The following is a 15,877-nucleotide window of genomic DNA, read 5'->3' as shown; positions in this document are numbered from 1 at the left end:
GCTCGTCATACTAATCAGCAGTCGCTAATTTACGCAGTCGCTAATTTACGTACCGTGCTTGAAGTACCTACTAGGCTACCACTTCCAGTCCGTCTAGCAGCAAGGAATTTTTATTGCGTTTCTCCTTGACGTTACCAACCTCTTGTTTGTGCGCTATCTGGGGTAATTAATTAAGCGGAGCGTTGTACCGATAGAAGCGGTGGACGGCTGATTAAACAAAGGGAGCCACTCGGGTGTAGTTGCTGCTAAAACATTTGTTTACCGTGCTGGAAAGAATTGGCGAGGCGGTTAAGGAATTCTTATTTCTACTAACGCTCCGTGAAATGAACCTTAACACGCCTTCTTGTGGATTTCGAGCGCCGTATTTATTTATTTACTTATTTATTTATTTTTGCAAATACTGGAATCTTGATCAAGAGCGAAGCAACTGTGTGCTGGTTACATAAAATAGCACATATACAGTACAGATCTTTGTTACAAATAATATTAAGCGCAATATAGAGGTGTGGGAAACAACACAAGGTCTTACTTAAAAAGTAATATTTGTACGTATCAAATACTTTATATCGCAAGACTAGTTTCAGGAGAACGCCTAAAAATAGTTTGGCTAAAATGCCTCGTTGAATTCGGTTTAGGATATTTCATTTCTTAGTCGTATGGGGAGAGAATGAAAACGACCAAGTGCGACCAGAAGGGAGCAACACTTCATGTACCAACGTGTCTGCTACGGGTCCCCAGAATTAATGAAAAAAAATTGGCTTCGCTATTATTGTATAGCCGTATGCTATTTCGTGCATCAAAATAAGCCTGGCGTAATCGCGCCGGTGTGGCTGTAATGTAAGTTGGGATGGAGGGCAGAAGTTGCGGTTGAAGGAGCAGAAAGTGAACCTTATTACGCTTTTTTGGACTGACTCTAGCTTGTCCTTACGACATGCGAAGTCATAGAGCAAAGGAGAAAAGAAAGCTCAAACACTGCATATTCCTACAGCCGAACAGAACTTGAGTTTTTGTCGCGTGAGCTACACTGGCCGAAATTGAGCAGTTTCGCGTGGCTCCTAGAGAGCCGTGCTGCGCATGCGCCAGCAGCAGTGACGTCACACGGCGCACAGAACGTTGCTCGCTGCCCGGCGTCTGTCACGCACCCCACGCGCCCAGCGTCTTCGCCGACCTCCGTTTCGCACGTGGTGGCCCGGTCCACTTGATCATGCGAGGGGTGGCCGGGTGTGGTACCGATGGCTCGTGCGTGCTTCGCAGCAACACCGGCGTGCGCCTATGGGAACCAGCTTAGCTCTGGGGCGGTTGGTGACGCTGCGCCGGAGCCGCTTGATTAATATAAATGTGTCACATTATGCGTATACCGTGCGTGTGTGTCATTGAAGCAGCGGTAAGCATGATCCCAAGCAAGCTAATCCTGGACAACTAGGAAAGCTACGAAAAACCAGCTGAACCTAAGCTCACGCTACGTATATTCTGGCATAGCCGAGCTAAGCCCCTGCTAATTTTTTAAATCTCTATACAGCATTGTGATGAGATCTAACTTTCATGTACTGTTGCAGTCGGCGTTAACGAGAGCACACCTGTACTTGACAGCATCGAAGAAAAAACACACACCTTTGTTTAAGGAGACCTGTGGTCAGGACGGCGGCCTTGACCAAATAAGCCGCACGCGTTTTCAGAGCGTGCACGAGAAGGGGCCGCGTTTGCGGGGTAGCAGACTTCGCTCACCTAACTAGATTACGCGGCGCGGTGGTCCAGCAAAGAGTCGTCCTGACGCTCCGGTAGCTCGCGCGCCCCGCCGAGCGCGGCAGAAATTACAGAAGCCGGGCGACCGCGAAGTTTTCGCCCAGCCTCGTTGGAGGCGCTGCCGGGCTCGTCAACGCAGCTCTTGAGGAAAGCGGCGCACATTGGGGGGCTGGTGGCTTCGCTATTTACATCGCCGTAGCGGCGCGGTTCGGGCGCGTGCGGCCCTAACGAAATAAACAGGATTGCGAGCTCCCACCCTCCTTGTCTCCGCTTTTCGCGGATGCGTACTTCCAATGCAGCGACTATCTCCGGCTCTAATGCTGTTTGTTCCAGTTGCGCATAGCGAAGAAGAAGCCGCCTTTGCATCCCCGTACCGTCGCCCGCCGGATTATGTGTCCGGTGCGAGTCGGAAGCCTGTTTGAGAAAGAACAAATGCGTGCGTCCGTTGGGGTGCCAGTGGGAAACGTTGTAACGAGACGAGCCGTAATTCTCACCAATCAGCGGATGAGAAGTGCAAGAGGAGAAATTGTCGTGGCCCACGGTGCAGGCCTTCAAAGTAAGCTCATCGTTCCAGGAGAGAGAACGGGATCGGGGGGCGGGGGACAGAGATGAGCGACTGATGTGCAAAGTTAATGCGCGGTTTTGTGTGTGTAGTGGCGATAACAGCAGGCACTTGCAGTCGGCGCTCCTGATATCGTAAAAAAAAAAAAAAGGTGTCCTGGAAAACGGGCGACAATTAATTCCCTTGCACCCTACTTCCTACATTTCAAGTTGGCTTGAAAGAATATGGCATGAGGCTTGTAAACAATGCATGAAAATTAACGTTCACAGAGAGGGTCACGAGATTCGGTTGGTGATCGGGGGCTCAGGAACAATTGATAGAATGCTTGTACACATAAAGAACAAGCGTCTTGGAGTAGGTTATAAACTCGGCTAGGTCATATCCTAGCTGGAATTACGAGGCAAAACAAAGAACGGGGCTGGCATGTAATGCGGAGAAGCGACGACTCATTGATTATCAGGCTAACAGAATGGCTACCGACTGCCGGGATGTAGAAGTAGGGGAATACGAAGCACTCGATGGAGAGCTGAAGTAGGAAAATTTGGGGACAGGAACGGATTCGAACAGCGAGGGATAGGACACGATTAAAAAATTAATTAATAATTATTTATTTATTTAATGAATTAATTAATAATTATGACGACGACGATGACGGCATTTTCTCTGTGTCGAACTGACCCAGAACTAATGATCCTATGTGATCATAAAGTCCGTTACGAATCAACGTATGATGAAACGCCATGTGGCAAACGGGTCTATACCTGGTAAGCTTAAAATGTAGGAAATTGTTTGTTTTTTTCTCCCAGGATTTAAGCTGCAATTAAACGCCGCCATATATGTGGATGACAGCTGCAGATCGTTATAGTGGGCGATAACATTGTGCGGTGAGATTTTTGTGGAACCGTAATGAAATGCTAATCTCACTGCGTGACACAGTATGTTGTGTGCAGCCTCATATGTTGCGAAGAGGTAATAAGGCACCGTTTGGGTGCGACGGGTATTACAGTCGGCGTTATGATAGGCCCTTGTAGCATATTAGCACAGCACTTAAGTCGAAGACAGCACGGGGTTTTTGGCGCAAGCTCATGAAATTGAAAAATTTAACAGCATTGTCCCGTGTAAAGATGTATATGTCACTTTGCAAAAGGCGACATTAGCGCGATCAAAAAAGTGTCTTCAGGAGTACGTGACTTAAATCACACGGAAAGATAAATTTTCTCGGTCTCGGGAAATGTGCGAACCTTTTTTTACCGCGACCCACTAAAAATTTCAAAGCAGTCAAACTTGAACGTCCAAGACCTGTCAAGAAGGCCGTACGCGCTTGAATCAAGGCTCGGGGGTTAAAAAAAAGATCCCCTCCCCCCCGTCAGTTGTCGGGGCTGCACTGGCCACCATCCGCAAGGGCAGGTTGCACTTACATACGCACGAAAATACACCACACAAAGTGGATGGGTACATCGCCGTCCCTGTGGCTGGTTTGGTAAAGTGTCGGACGAGTAACTCGAATGTTGTAGGTTCGGAGCATTTTAAAATTCCTGTGGAAGACTACCTCCCCTCAAGTCTGTCATCCATTTTGACTTCTGGCTTGCTTTTAAATGGTCATTCAATCATTTAATGGACTGCTCATTTTCAATAAAGTATAACACGATATATATATATATATATATATATATATATATATATATATATATATATATATATATATATATATATATATATATAAAAACTGGCGTGCTGGCGATGGGGCCGAAGGCGTGGTGAACACAAAGTAAGAAACCTCGGTAACAGCAACAGCGGAGGGTCTATTTCGACGTTTCGACTTCGAGACAAGTCTTCTACCGGAATGAGAAGACTTGTCTCGAAGTCGAAACGTCGAAATAAACCCTCCGCTGTTGCTGTTACCGAGGTTTCTTACTTTGTATATTCTTACTTTGTATATATATATATATATATATATATATATATATATATATATATAATGAAGAAAATGAAACACGTCGAAAGTGGATTGGTTTTCACGTTTCGACCGGGGACCGGCCTTCGTCAGAATATGGTTATTCTGACGAAGGCCCGTCCAAGAAATTGTTTCCCGCTATTATATATATATATATATATATATATATATATATATATATATATATATATATATATATATATATATATATATCGAATCAGAAAGAGAAATGAGGGGCTCGTTGAATAATTACAGAAATAAGAGTAGGCAGTCAAGAAAGCCAAGGGGAGAATGTGGTAGGTCATTTATTATCGTTCACGCAGACAGATTTTTGAAAGAAATGAGGAAAGTGGATACAAACATGTCCGCCCGGTGGAATCCCAACCCACGACCTACGAATATGCGTCTGGTGCGATGGCCACTATGCTTCCGGCGGGGCTGTGCTCCCCTCTGCTTTCTAGGGTATAAAACTCATAAAGAGTGCGGAAAAGTAAGCTAAGCAAAGGCAGACTACGCAAAAAAACATTAAAAAATAAAAGTGTACTGACGTTTCAGGAAGAGGACTGTGAAGAAAGGAGGTCCTCTTCCTGAAAAGTTAGTAAACTTTTTTCATTTTTTAATGTTTTTGTCGTGTGTCTCTGTCTTCATTTATCTGATATAGATATAGCTGAGAGAGAGCGTCGGTGTGACTACCGTCTGATCGCTTGGCGCATTCATGGCTATCGTGGACACTTAAAAAAAAGGCGTAGGCATCACCGGTGTGGGCACCACAGCCACAGAAGTAGGTAAGAAACACGGTCAAAAATGACGCAGAAACGGGAAGAAAAATAGTGCTTCCGAAAGGGCCATCGATTTCAGTCTGCGGTCTTCCGCCCGGCAGGAACGGCGTAATGTACTCCCATTCGCACCGGCCCCATCGCACTTCCTTTTTATCCCCGCCACCTCGCTATCAGGCGGCCTAGCAGGAAATCTCGCTCGCTTTATTGCTCTTTTTCCGCACTCCTTTCGCGCACCGAATCCTTTTGTGGCCGAGAACTTACCTGAGGATAGATGTCCACAGTAAGAGCGACAGGGCTGTTTGCAGGTGGATGATTTACCGCGGACTCCCACTTTGCAGTTGTCCTGTCACATAGCGTCCCCGCCCTCTCGATAGGAAGGGCGGTGCACACGTACACACCGACATCGCCCGAAGCGGTATCTCCGGGGAAAATGTGTAGTTGGAAATGTGTAGCAAACGAGCAAAGGCGGATACGCGGCTTCTTCGTGGAGTAAGCAGTGGTGTCAGTGGTCAACGACGCACTGTGACTTATGAAGCGTCGACTTCGGGAGCAAGTCGTCGGTGCCGGACCGACGACGAAGACGCGCACCGTTTATTGCAGTTTCTACGCAGCTCAGCGCTCAGGCTATTCCTAGAAATAAAGTAACTGTCGTTGAAGCGCTTTCCGTTGTTGTAGCTGGCGCTTTTCTGCGCAAATCGTCTAGAAAGCGGTGTGGAACCTAAAGAAAGTGTATAGTCGGAACCGTCGAACCTCTCATCCTTTGCGCCGACTCGGGACACTTTGATGCTCTCTGCAAAACGTTTCACGCGCACCTTGCATTCAAAAACAACGCTGGCGTCGAGTTTTCAGAGTGTTTATCTTGTACGCCCTGCCATCGTTTCTTATCGGGGTGCGGGCTTCAGAGTATCTTCCACAAACAATAACGCACTGCACATCTTTAATACATTATCCGGCTATCATGTAAGTGTGTTATCTCTATATTTTTGCGACCACTACAGCCAAAAAAACGTTATCCCCCTAACACTTGCATTTGTGCGAGCAGGCTGTTGCGCCATGGCGCAAAAAGTGTCGATGGTGACACTCGAATCTTGTTTGGTATTAGAACGCTGCAAGATATTGTCCCCGCTTTTGTGTACGTCTTATTTTCAGGCTCCCATCGTCATGAGACCAAACAACGCTCCCGAGCCTCCTCTTACAACGGATGCCTTTAATGCCCCTCCCTCTCCTCTTTCGGCCCGACCGTGACCGCAAAATCTATATGTGGCTTTGCTAGCTTTGAGCAACCGCGGTGGTCAGCTCAGCTTAGTGCAAGCTAGTATCACCACTTTTTGAAGCTCTGAAGATAAAACCGCCGCAGATGGTCGAGGCCCTCGCTTTCGTCGCCTGACGCGCCAATGGGATGGCCACGGATAATACGCTGATCATTGTCGGAGACTTCAACCGAGACATCTGTAAGAAAGTCAGAGCTTTGTTTTTTGCCTGATTTCCGACGCTTGTTGAAAAAATACCGGTGTTGTGGCACACAAACCATCCCACTTCCGACGACAGTCAACGGAACCACCATGCATCTCCCTTCCTCCGTAGCACTCCCGCCCAAGCAACCGAGCATACCCCTCAGCCGCCGCAAGGCCGCCATAAACGTTAATATTAAGGTCTCGTTAGAATCAAATACGGGATCACTTTATGAGAAAACTCAGTCTAAATAATCAGAATACGGTATTCGAGTCTGACGGTATGACGTTCGGGTGCGTCATTATTAGAGAGTTATAGCAGAGCGGAGAACCGGTCCCTGTGCGGTACCCGGTAGGCGACCGACGCTACAGCGCCTGCGCCGGGGCGAAAAAACTGGTTGTGCGCGTGCGCAGGCGTACCGGGCAGCGTACCGGGACCGGTTCTCCGCTCTGCTATAACTCTCCATTATCGTCTACCGTCGAATTGTCCCGGTGTCCGGGTGCTTGTGCTGCAGGTTTCGCTGTAGTTTTTTTTTCTGTGCTATAAGAACGGCACCATTGTTTTTTCTCGTAACCCCCTCCGTCACTTCAGTGGAACATTTCGAGAGTGCTGTAATAAATGGTGAGTAAGACGTGTGCGCAAGGTTATTCTCCCGGCGTACGGTGCAGAAAGTGCCACCGAACACCGTCGGCTGTGCGTTCTCCCGGCACACTGCAGAAACAGCAGTGCGAGAAACTATGTTATCGCAGTGCCTGCCTGGCATAGCGAAGTGGTCATGCGCGCGGGAGTGGAATAATCGAATAGGTGTGTGCGTTGCCGTCTACGAATTTGCGCGGTTGTCGTTTTGCCGGGAAGCGTATTTCTTATTGGAGAATGCGAAGACACAGAGAAGCTGAGACGTCACATACATTTTTAAAGGAGCCATGAAGACACAGTGCAAGTTTGGTTCATTCGAAGGATTCCCTTCTTCAATAAAATAACACTGGCACCATTTTTAACGCAAACTTTACTCAAATAAGCTATATATTTAGGAAAATAGGGAATGGCCTTGCGACACACTAGCTCATTTCCCGCTCTAGAACCTATCACGTATTATGAGCAGCTGTGACATTGGCTGAGGACGGCAAAAGCAAACGCAAATTAGGCAGAACTTATAAGCTTGCCGAACGAGCCATCTGCGCCTAAATTTAATGTATACTCTTTTGATGGCATTAAATTTAATGCATATTCTTTTTATAGCAGCACAAATGGTGGGGTAAACAATTCAAGTTACGAACGTACACTTAAACATAGAAGCACCAGTGCGTACTGTGCGCACTATGCTGGTTGAAGTTGTCCGGCGCGGTGAGCTTACACTGGCCAACTGGCATAAGCGACACTGTCCTCTGTGACTCTCTTTGTCGCGAATACTTAATGGTTCACGAAACGATTACTGTAATCCGTAAAAAAAAGTGAGTGGTGACAGCGGTCCTGAACAGTATCGGGGCGCCATCTAGGACTGACGGTAAGCGAGGTGTTTCCATGTTCGCTGCAGCCCTAGTCAGCACACTTAAGCTCGCTTCAGTATCTGCCCTGGATACGTCATCGAAGACGCCAAGAAATGCACGATTCAGTGATAGAATCAAAATTTTGGCTTAAAATGTGTAGCTTCTTGGTGAATAAAGCATCGTTTGGTGCCGGATAAGCGCAGGCGTGACTATACAACACCTAGTATTTTGAATAAAACAAACTTGTATTTTGTCTTAGTGGCCCCTTAAAACCCGTTGTCATTTGACGACACAACACACAAAATGAAAACCGCTAGTTTTCTGTGAGAGGGTTGTTCAAGGGTGTCTATTGCGATAGACATCACCATTTTTGAGTTTACGCGGGGCTGGACGATATGAAACACAAGAAGCGTCAGTGGACACAGATTATGACGACAGGGCGGGTAACGTAACAGAAATTCCGGTTTGTCAAAATGTCTATAAATCTGGAAAAAGTTGTATTACCAGCTCTATACATTTTTCTGTAAGATCAGGATGTCATAGCTAGATTTTACGACAAAGAAATTCTTTTTTACAAGAAAGAAAAAAATTAATTTCCTAATGACCTAATTAATTATCGGGCCTGTAAATTAAAAATACTTGCAGTATAAACCTAATTTTCCATTTCTGTTCTTCTGTGGTCCAAAGCTATACGAAAACACGCAGAAAAACAATTTTCGCTTGGAATAAAAAATTCAGGGCTGTAAAGTTTACAGAACCAAGTCACTCAGCGCGCCGGCTCCCGGTGTGAATAAACAATAAAGATTGCGCGAGTGGAGTGCCAGTCGATTTGCACGTGCACGATTCCCGGCCTGGCAGGAAAATAGCCTCGGTATATTTTTTAACCACCAAGGTTCCCGTCTGTCACTCCCATTATTGGGCCCAGGAAGCTCGGGACACAAGGTCCAGATGCCCTTGGTGCCGACGGGAGAAAGACATGCTTGTTCAGCGGCATCTATGGAGCGATTTCTCTAGTACAAAATATAATGAATGTAACGGGGAAAGCTTCATCTCGATCGCCCTGAAAGTGGTGCTACTTCGTGTTTCTACAGCACAGGGTTGTGGGGGGGGGGGGGGGGGGGGGGCGTTGCAAGGAAAGAAAAAAGGGCGTGCAGAGCTCGCATGCTTAGCATCCTGGAACTCACCGGATTCCGGCGGTGGCGGCGTCGTACGACTGCAGAGGCGGCGGCACGATTCCCCGCTTCCGAAGGGTCTTTCTGGCGACACCCGTCAGTTGCTCGAGGCTCGAGGCGAGGTGCGACGCGTTGAACACCTCTGACAAAAGCATGTCCTCGCTTCCGGCCAGCGCCGCCGTGAGGCAGGGCGGCGTGGATGGCTTCTCTCGCGTGTCCACGTCCACGGACGCGGTCAGGTGGGAGAACATGAGCCGCCGCTGCCGAAGAGTGGTCGGCCTCGGTGCCGCCACCGGCTCCTCGAGCGCCGAGAAGCTGCCGGCGGTTTGCCCCGACAGCTCGCGCAGCATCACCTCCCGTTCCTTGGACGAGAGGATCTTGTGGTCCTTGCCAATCACTTCCTGCGCCAACCTGGCCGCTGCCGGCAGCTGCGGCGGCAGCGTCGAGGAAGACGCTTTTTCCTCCAGGCTCCTCGAGGTTGCTTTGGCCTGCGGGTGTCCCCTGGAGGGACTCTCCAGAGAAGAGCTCTTGTTGCCGCTCACGAGCGACGGCTGTCGCGCATACGACGCCTGCTGCTGCTCGGCTTCGGATAGCGGGTCGAAGTCCCGGGATGTTCTGTTTGGCGGGGGCCTGGGGTTGCTGCGAGTCCTGGGTCGCATTGGCGCTACAAAGCCAGCCCTGCTGTCCATGAGCGACCGCGTGGGGCTGGTGGTGTCCTCGCGCGGGTTGCCGCCGCTGGCGGCGTTGCCACTTCGGTTGGGCACTTCCGGGGAGCAGCTCTCGCTGCGGAAGCGCCTCGCGCGCGCCGCATGGCGCCTCTCTGTCCCGGCGGCGTCTTCGTCCTCCGGCCTGAAGACCCGCTTGGGACTCTGGCGTGACGCCCTGTCGGCGCGCTGGGGGTCGCACTGGTTGGTTGCGGGTGTTTCACTGCTGCTGATGCTGATGCCTTCTTGTTGGTCCTGTATGTGGTTGCTCTCGCGGTGCTGCTGCTCGGCTCTTCCGCGGTCCCCGTCCCTCGGTGACGTCACAGCCGCTGACGTCGCCTCGCTGGATGACTCTTCCAGGAGGGCGCCCGCGCCTTGAGGTCCCCAGGGGCCGACGACGCCCGGGTCGTTCGTTTGGATCGTCGACTGAGACATGCCCGACGTTGATGTGTGTGGTGCTGCTGCTTCGGGAAATGTGGCTCGCTTGCTGCTCACGATGGGCGCATGACTTGCGATGGGTTTTTTTTTGTTTGTTTGTTTGGCACTGTTTCAGGTCGGGGATCGTTATGCTCTATTCTTTCTACTCGAGGAGTGGTCGGGGAGCTCGTTGCACAGGCGTTTGGCGGGTTGGTGGAAGGATGGCCTCTTTCACCTCATCGTATATGCAGGACGGGAACCTGGGAGGAAAAAGACGTAAAATAATCAATTTTTCGTAACACGCAGTCTGGGTAATACATTCTTAATTTGGCTCCCGTGAGGTGACCACCTATGCTTCTTATCTATTGAGGTTTTGTCGCTATTGCACCGCCTAAGATAACTTTATATATCGGTCATCTGAAAAAAGCAATCTCTCGCAAGTGGGCTTACTTCTATCGACGTAACTGGATTGGCGGTAACAAAAATGACTACTTCAAGCGTCATTGTATGATGCACTGTCGGCAACAAGAAGATATATTTGGATGCACCATGGCGGTAGCTGAGTCCGAGCTGTAGTTTTATTTCAACGTATTGACAGAAGCTTTCGGACTCAGGTACACGTGTAAAGATAATCTACAACATTAACGACCCCAAATCAGAACCATCAAATTGAAAAAAAAAAAACGTATTTTTGCGCTTATAACTCGCTCTGCATATAATCCGCTCCCCAACTTTCATCCCGCCGGAAAAGAAAAAAATCATCGCGTATTGCCCGCACATTTGATGCAGGAAAGGCTGCGCCAAAGCTACTGCTCAATCAACACATCACATACTGTGCAGACAGAAAAAGCGCATATTTAGCAAGCAGAATACGCTGACCGCAAGGCGAAAGTCACAATTTACTAATAAGATTCAGTTGTTACAGTGCGCTCATTCTTGTTTTTTTCTTCTTTGTCCTTGTATGTTTTGCGCATTCGCGGCCATGGAAGGCTTAGTCAGTGTTACTGCGTAGAAGCTTCACGGCACAACGCGCATTGCCGTGAAGCGGCACTAAGGGAAGAACACCGCGTATTATCCCCACCCCGACTTTGCCACTGAAATTTTCGCATTTTTGGTGCGGGTTATAGGCGCGAAAATACGGTGTGTAACAGCATGCGACACATTTCTAATCTGCGAAAAGTTGAATCAGGCTGTTGTAAAAGTACACCCTTAGTAGGCGTGTAACTGCTAAAACGTATTGATGGTCTGGTCGCTTTGCAGCTGCTCGGAGACCACGTGGTGCTAGCGTACATTATTTCCGGCATATTGCGTGCTCATTGTAAGCGGGTACGTATTCGTGGTTATCTGCGTTCATAATCATTCTCATCGCTTTCGCCGCTTATGTCGCGGACCTGTCCCTCTGTGTGGAGTATAGAGTTGCATAACGTTTCCCGCTGTCCTCTCCGCCACCCTCTTTGTTTGAGATACCTGGTCGGCAGACGTGGTTACGAAAACACGCAGAAAGTTTTCGGCGATTGATGATGATGATGATCATGAAATAGCTACTCAGTCGGGAGTAGCAATTAGTTCGGGGGAAGTGGGGAAGAAAGTAATACTCGGAGCTTCAGTGTCCGAGCAACTGCCAGTCTCCGCTCCCCGTCCAGAAGAGGGGAGAAAGGACGCACAATCATTCCAGAGAAAGGCGCCGGGGATGCGGCAGGGTGCCTGCTGTTCCTGCTGGGGTGCCGGGCGCGAATTCCTGCGTGCTGGGCGAACGAGACCATCAGCGCGTACGACCGCGTGACGTCGCGGCGCGGACGAGACGAGCTAATAGAGCCATTATTAGGGCCACACGCGCGCATACCTGGTCCCAGGAGAGGCGCCTCGCATGGCCGCCGTTTTGTCATCATTTATGCATGCGCATTAACGAGTGAAGAGCGAGAACTGCTTGCTTCTTAGCCTGCCTCTCTTTCTGTGCCCGCTCTTTGCCCCCTCCTTTTTTTCTCTGCGAGAACGGGGCGAGGAGACGGTGGTGGATGGTGAATTTGCTTCTACCTACGTGGTGACGGTCTTTAATATCCACGGGAATGTGCACTGAGGCTGTCGCGCCTGATGATGTACTTTACAGGCGCCCCAAGGGTTTTGTGAGCGCACGCAAGCGGGGCTAAAGTGTCAAATTTCTCGAAAAAAAAATGTAAACTAGGGTTTGTACTTCTACATGTGCGGGGGTAGTATGTGCGTAAAATAACAAAACGTAACCGCCCTCCCCTTACTACTAGCGCTTTAAAAATTCATCCAGCAGATTCGCGATTTAACGAGAGTGCGGGGTAGTGGTGTTGGCCTTGAGAGCAGGTTGGGTGAGTAACCCTGTCATGATATGCAGGTGGCGATCTCCCCTTCATCCACAAGCCGTGTACATGCATGACTTAAATGGTCGTAACCGTAAAGGGGCGTTTAAAATTCAAATCTTGCAAATATTTCGCGAACGACCGCGAAGCAAAAGTGGGCGTAAAAAAAAAAAAAAAACAGGCCTAGAGGACGTTAGAAGAGCCCACGATTTTTGGGAAGAGATGAGCGCGGGCGATTGAAGTCACGAAGAGAAGACCCCCACAGCGTACCAAAAGCGAACAGAGCCGCATCTCCGACAGGCTCAGAAACAATCGGAATTCCGTGCTAGGCGCAATTGTCCGAACTTGTTAGTTTCGCCCAGAATTTCCAGCGACTTTGCTTGAGAGAGCGGGACGGGAGGCGGGAGAAGGGCGTCATTCGCTTTCGAATTTTCCAACAAGAAGAATTGTTGCTGTTACTTTTCATCCTTTTAGTTTCCCGGGTGTGGTTAGTGGCCTCTCAACAATTACGGTGTAAAGGGGCGGAAGTCCTCGACCGGAGCCGACGACGTGATCCGTCTTCATTCCGCCCGCTGGCGTTCCTGATTCCCTGCAGCTAAATTTAATAACCATACATCGCGCGGAGGCCGCCCTGCCACAGGACGCTCTTGATTGCGTTGTTAAGGGGCCCTTGTCGCCATTCTTCGAGGGATGAAAAACAACCCGCGAAGGAAGGTATAAATGAACAAAGCGAGCAAGAGGGAACGTAGTGTACAAGGAGAACCTTAAGCACAAAGACACAAGCGCTCAAGTGGCTTTTCTCTCCGTTGGGGCCTCGCTTGTTCGTCGAGGCTCGCGTGGACGTCGGATGCCGCGGTGCTGTCTACGGCTCGCTTTTTGCTCATTCCCCTCGCGTGCCGATATTACGTTCCGGCTGAATGCGCTGTCAGGGCAACAAAGCGGCGATGTGTGAGGCCGCGGAGAAGAAGACATCTCCCCTGGTTGCCCCACCGCTCATCGTTTTTCTCTCTTCCGCATTCTTTTTTCTCTTCCTCCTCATCCTCATCCTCTTCCTCCTAGGCCTCCAGGGAGGCACGCTTGGATGAACGTCATCCACATTTATAAGCGCCTTTCTTTTAAACTTCCACATCAGGTTCGGCGGCTGATTGTAAAGGGGTTTTTTGATCGGCACCTTCAATGTGTGTTAGTTGCAACTCTTTTCGTTTTGACGTATGTTTTTTTTTTGTTGCCTCCGTCGTTCTCTCTCTTTTTATTCTTTTATTCTTTTCCTTTTATTTTTATTTTGCTCTCCACCGTCTGCTGTTTTCATCCAGCCTAATTCTGTTTCCTCGAGACTTTTAAGGTGACGCCGAGCGTTGACAATGCTGTTGAGAATTGACGCGGAGTTGGCGCTTGTCCGAAGGCGATAGTAGAGGCACAGCTCAGCCCCTACTCAACAGAAGTGGACATACAGCTTCGCTGTAAGAAGCATTCTTCCGCACTGGGCAGAACCAAACGAACTACCTCAATTTTCCTGAGTGTTCAAGTAAATTTGGTACCCTTAGGCATTCCGAATCGCCGTTCATTTGAATGTGAATAATTCCTAGTTGAGCCCTTCCTGGGTCTTGGATGGCGATCCGGAAATGTTGGCAGCACAAATGGAATTAACTACCCGCTCCTCATCTCTGCATACCGACATAGCGCGCAACGTGACGTCATCGCAACGCGGCAGCGACAGCAATGCATTGGAATAAGTGTCATAATGAAAATCAGATATGGCTAGAGAAGAGTAGCACAACAGCAAGGACTCTGCTGTGCCTCCACAATTGTAGGCATCCGGATAGAAATCGCCTACAGTCATCCCCTTTTGCTTATAAATATCAGGCGGGTGTCGGAATCTGGCGCTAGCGCCTATGCGGCTCACGTCAAGGCCGTCGGTGTCATCATGGGCCGCTATTACACCGGACGCTCGCCTTAGTCTCATCATTGACTCGGATTGGAACACTTGAAGTAGCCGTAAATTCAAATACAGTGCTGCAAGAAACGCAGGGAAGAGGGTGTAATTATGTATACTTATTAAATAAAACACGCTGTTTTAAAGCTAAAAATACAAAATAAAGCGTGTTCTTTTTAGTGAGAGTCTGCCAGAATGGTTATACCTACTATTCTGCAGACCAGGATGATAGTTAACAATAATGTAAAATTTTCGAAGGAACTCATTGAAAACTCTTATTTTGCAAACATTTCAAATAATAAATTGTTTGGGAAGCTCATAAAGGTTTTATGCGCGTACCTATGAAAACGATCACCTCGCCTTCGCGGTGTTTTCGTTCGCGTTTTCGTAACAGATCGTCTGCTACAACTTTCGGAGCCGCAAGTTACCCGCTCAGTCAAGATGTCCTGACGCTATTAACATATGTACTGCTGCTGCATAAAAGAACCGGGAAGCGCATTCTCCTCAGCACAAGCTAGCGTGCTAAATTGTGGACTTGTACTTATGTAAATATGTACTGATGGTCGCTTGCCGTCAATGGTCCTCCCACTCGCTTATAATGAAGCGCAGCTGTCTTAGCATGAACTAAAGTAGCGAACCGAGTTTCGGCCATTTCGGCCCAAGCGGCTACCTCGTAGGCATAGCACTGCATAGTGAAGAAATAAAGCCCAAGAAGACGATTAAGAATCCGATAACTTGCCAAGCCAGCAGTTGCGGTGTTCCCATAAGGCCATAACCCCCCACGCCGACATGGACTCCCAGGCGCAGTTTCCTCTCTAGTTTACTTTCTAAGAAACTCTATGGTCCGTATGGCTCGACCGGTAGAGAGATTGCGGGGATACCACTCCTGAAGCAACACGTGAATACGAAGATTCGGATTATGGCGCATCATGTTGTGAGTAGTGGCACGAGAAGCGGAGCCTGTAAATCTCGCTCCTACAGGCGCAAAAAAAGAAAAAAAGGAAACTGTGTTGCACTACAACAATGAACGCAGTCGTTTGACTTTTGTCTTTTGAAAGCTTAGATTACGAAGTGAGAGTGTTTGCAGAGATTAGTTTTTTTTTTTTGCGTGCCTGTGAACGAAGTGAAAGGGCATTGGTAGCGCGTTCGGAAATATAGGGAACACAGGACCGCTGCACTTGTTAATCGTCGCAAATATGGTTAATTTTTTTTTTGCAGCTGCTTACCTCCTTTTCCGATGAAACAGCGACACGGCGTGAGGAATGAAAAAAAAAAAAAATTTCTCGAAAGTTCTAATAGCGCGATAGCGCGTTATTCATCCGTAGAGTAGCAGCTCCTGGACCCTTT

General features: G+C 48.7%; 2 protein-coding genes across 2 annotated transcripts in view; one reads left to right on the top strand and one right to left on the bottom strand.

Moving 5' to 3' along the window:
* LOC144170465 (unconventional myosin-Ie-like) overlaps positions 1-15,877 on the top strand; it is a 324,760-nt gene that overhangs the window by 81,463 nt on the left and 227,420 nt on the right. The window lies entirely within an intron of this gene.
* Positions 9,158-15,877, bottom strand: part of LOC144170955 (uncharacterized) — a 113,862-nt gene continuing 107,142 nt past the window's right edge. The window contains exon 2 of the mRNA XM_077700947.1: positions 9,158-10,530. Coding sequence (XP_077557073.1) covers positions 9,158-10,288 — 1,131 coding nt within the window. The 5' untranslated portion in view covers positions 10,289-10,530. The remainder of the gene's footprint in view (positions 10,531-15,877) is intronic.

Source organism: Haemaphysalis longicornis, unplaced genomic scaffold (genome assembly GCF_048455015.1).
Source record: "Haemaphysalis longicornis isolate Haplotype H1 unplaced genomic scaffold, Haemaphysalis longicornis Haplotype H1 scaffold_2, whole genome shotgun sequence".
NCBI lineage: Eukaryota > Metazoa > Arthropoda > Arachnida > Ixodida > Ixodidae > Haemaphysalis > Haemaphysalis longicornis.
This window is presented reverse-complemented; position numbering and strand designations above follow the sequence as displayed.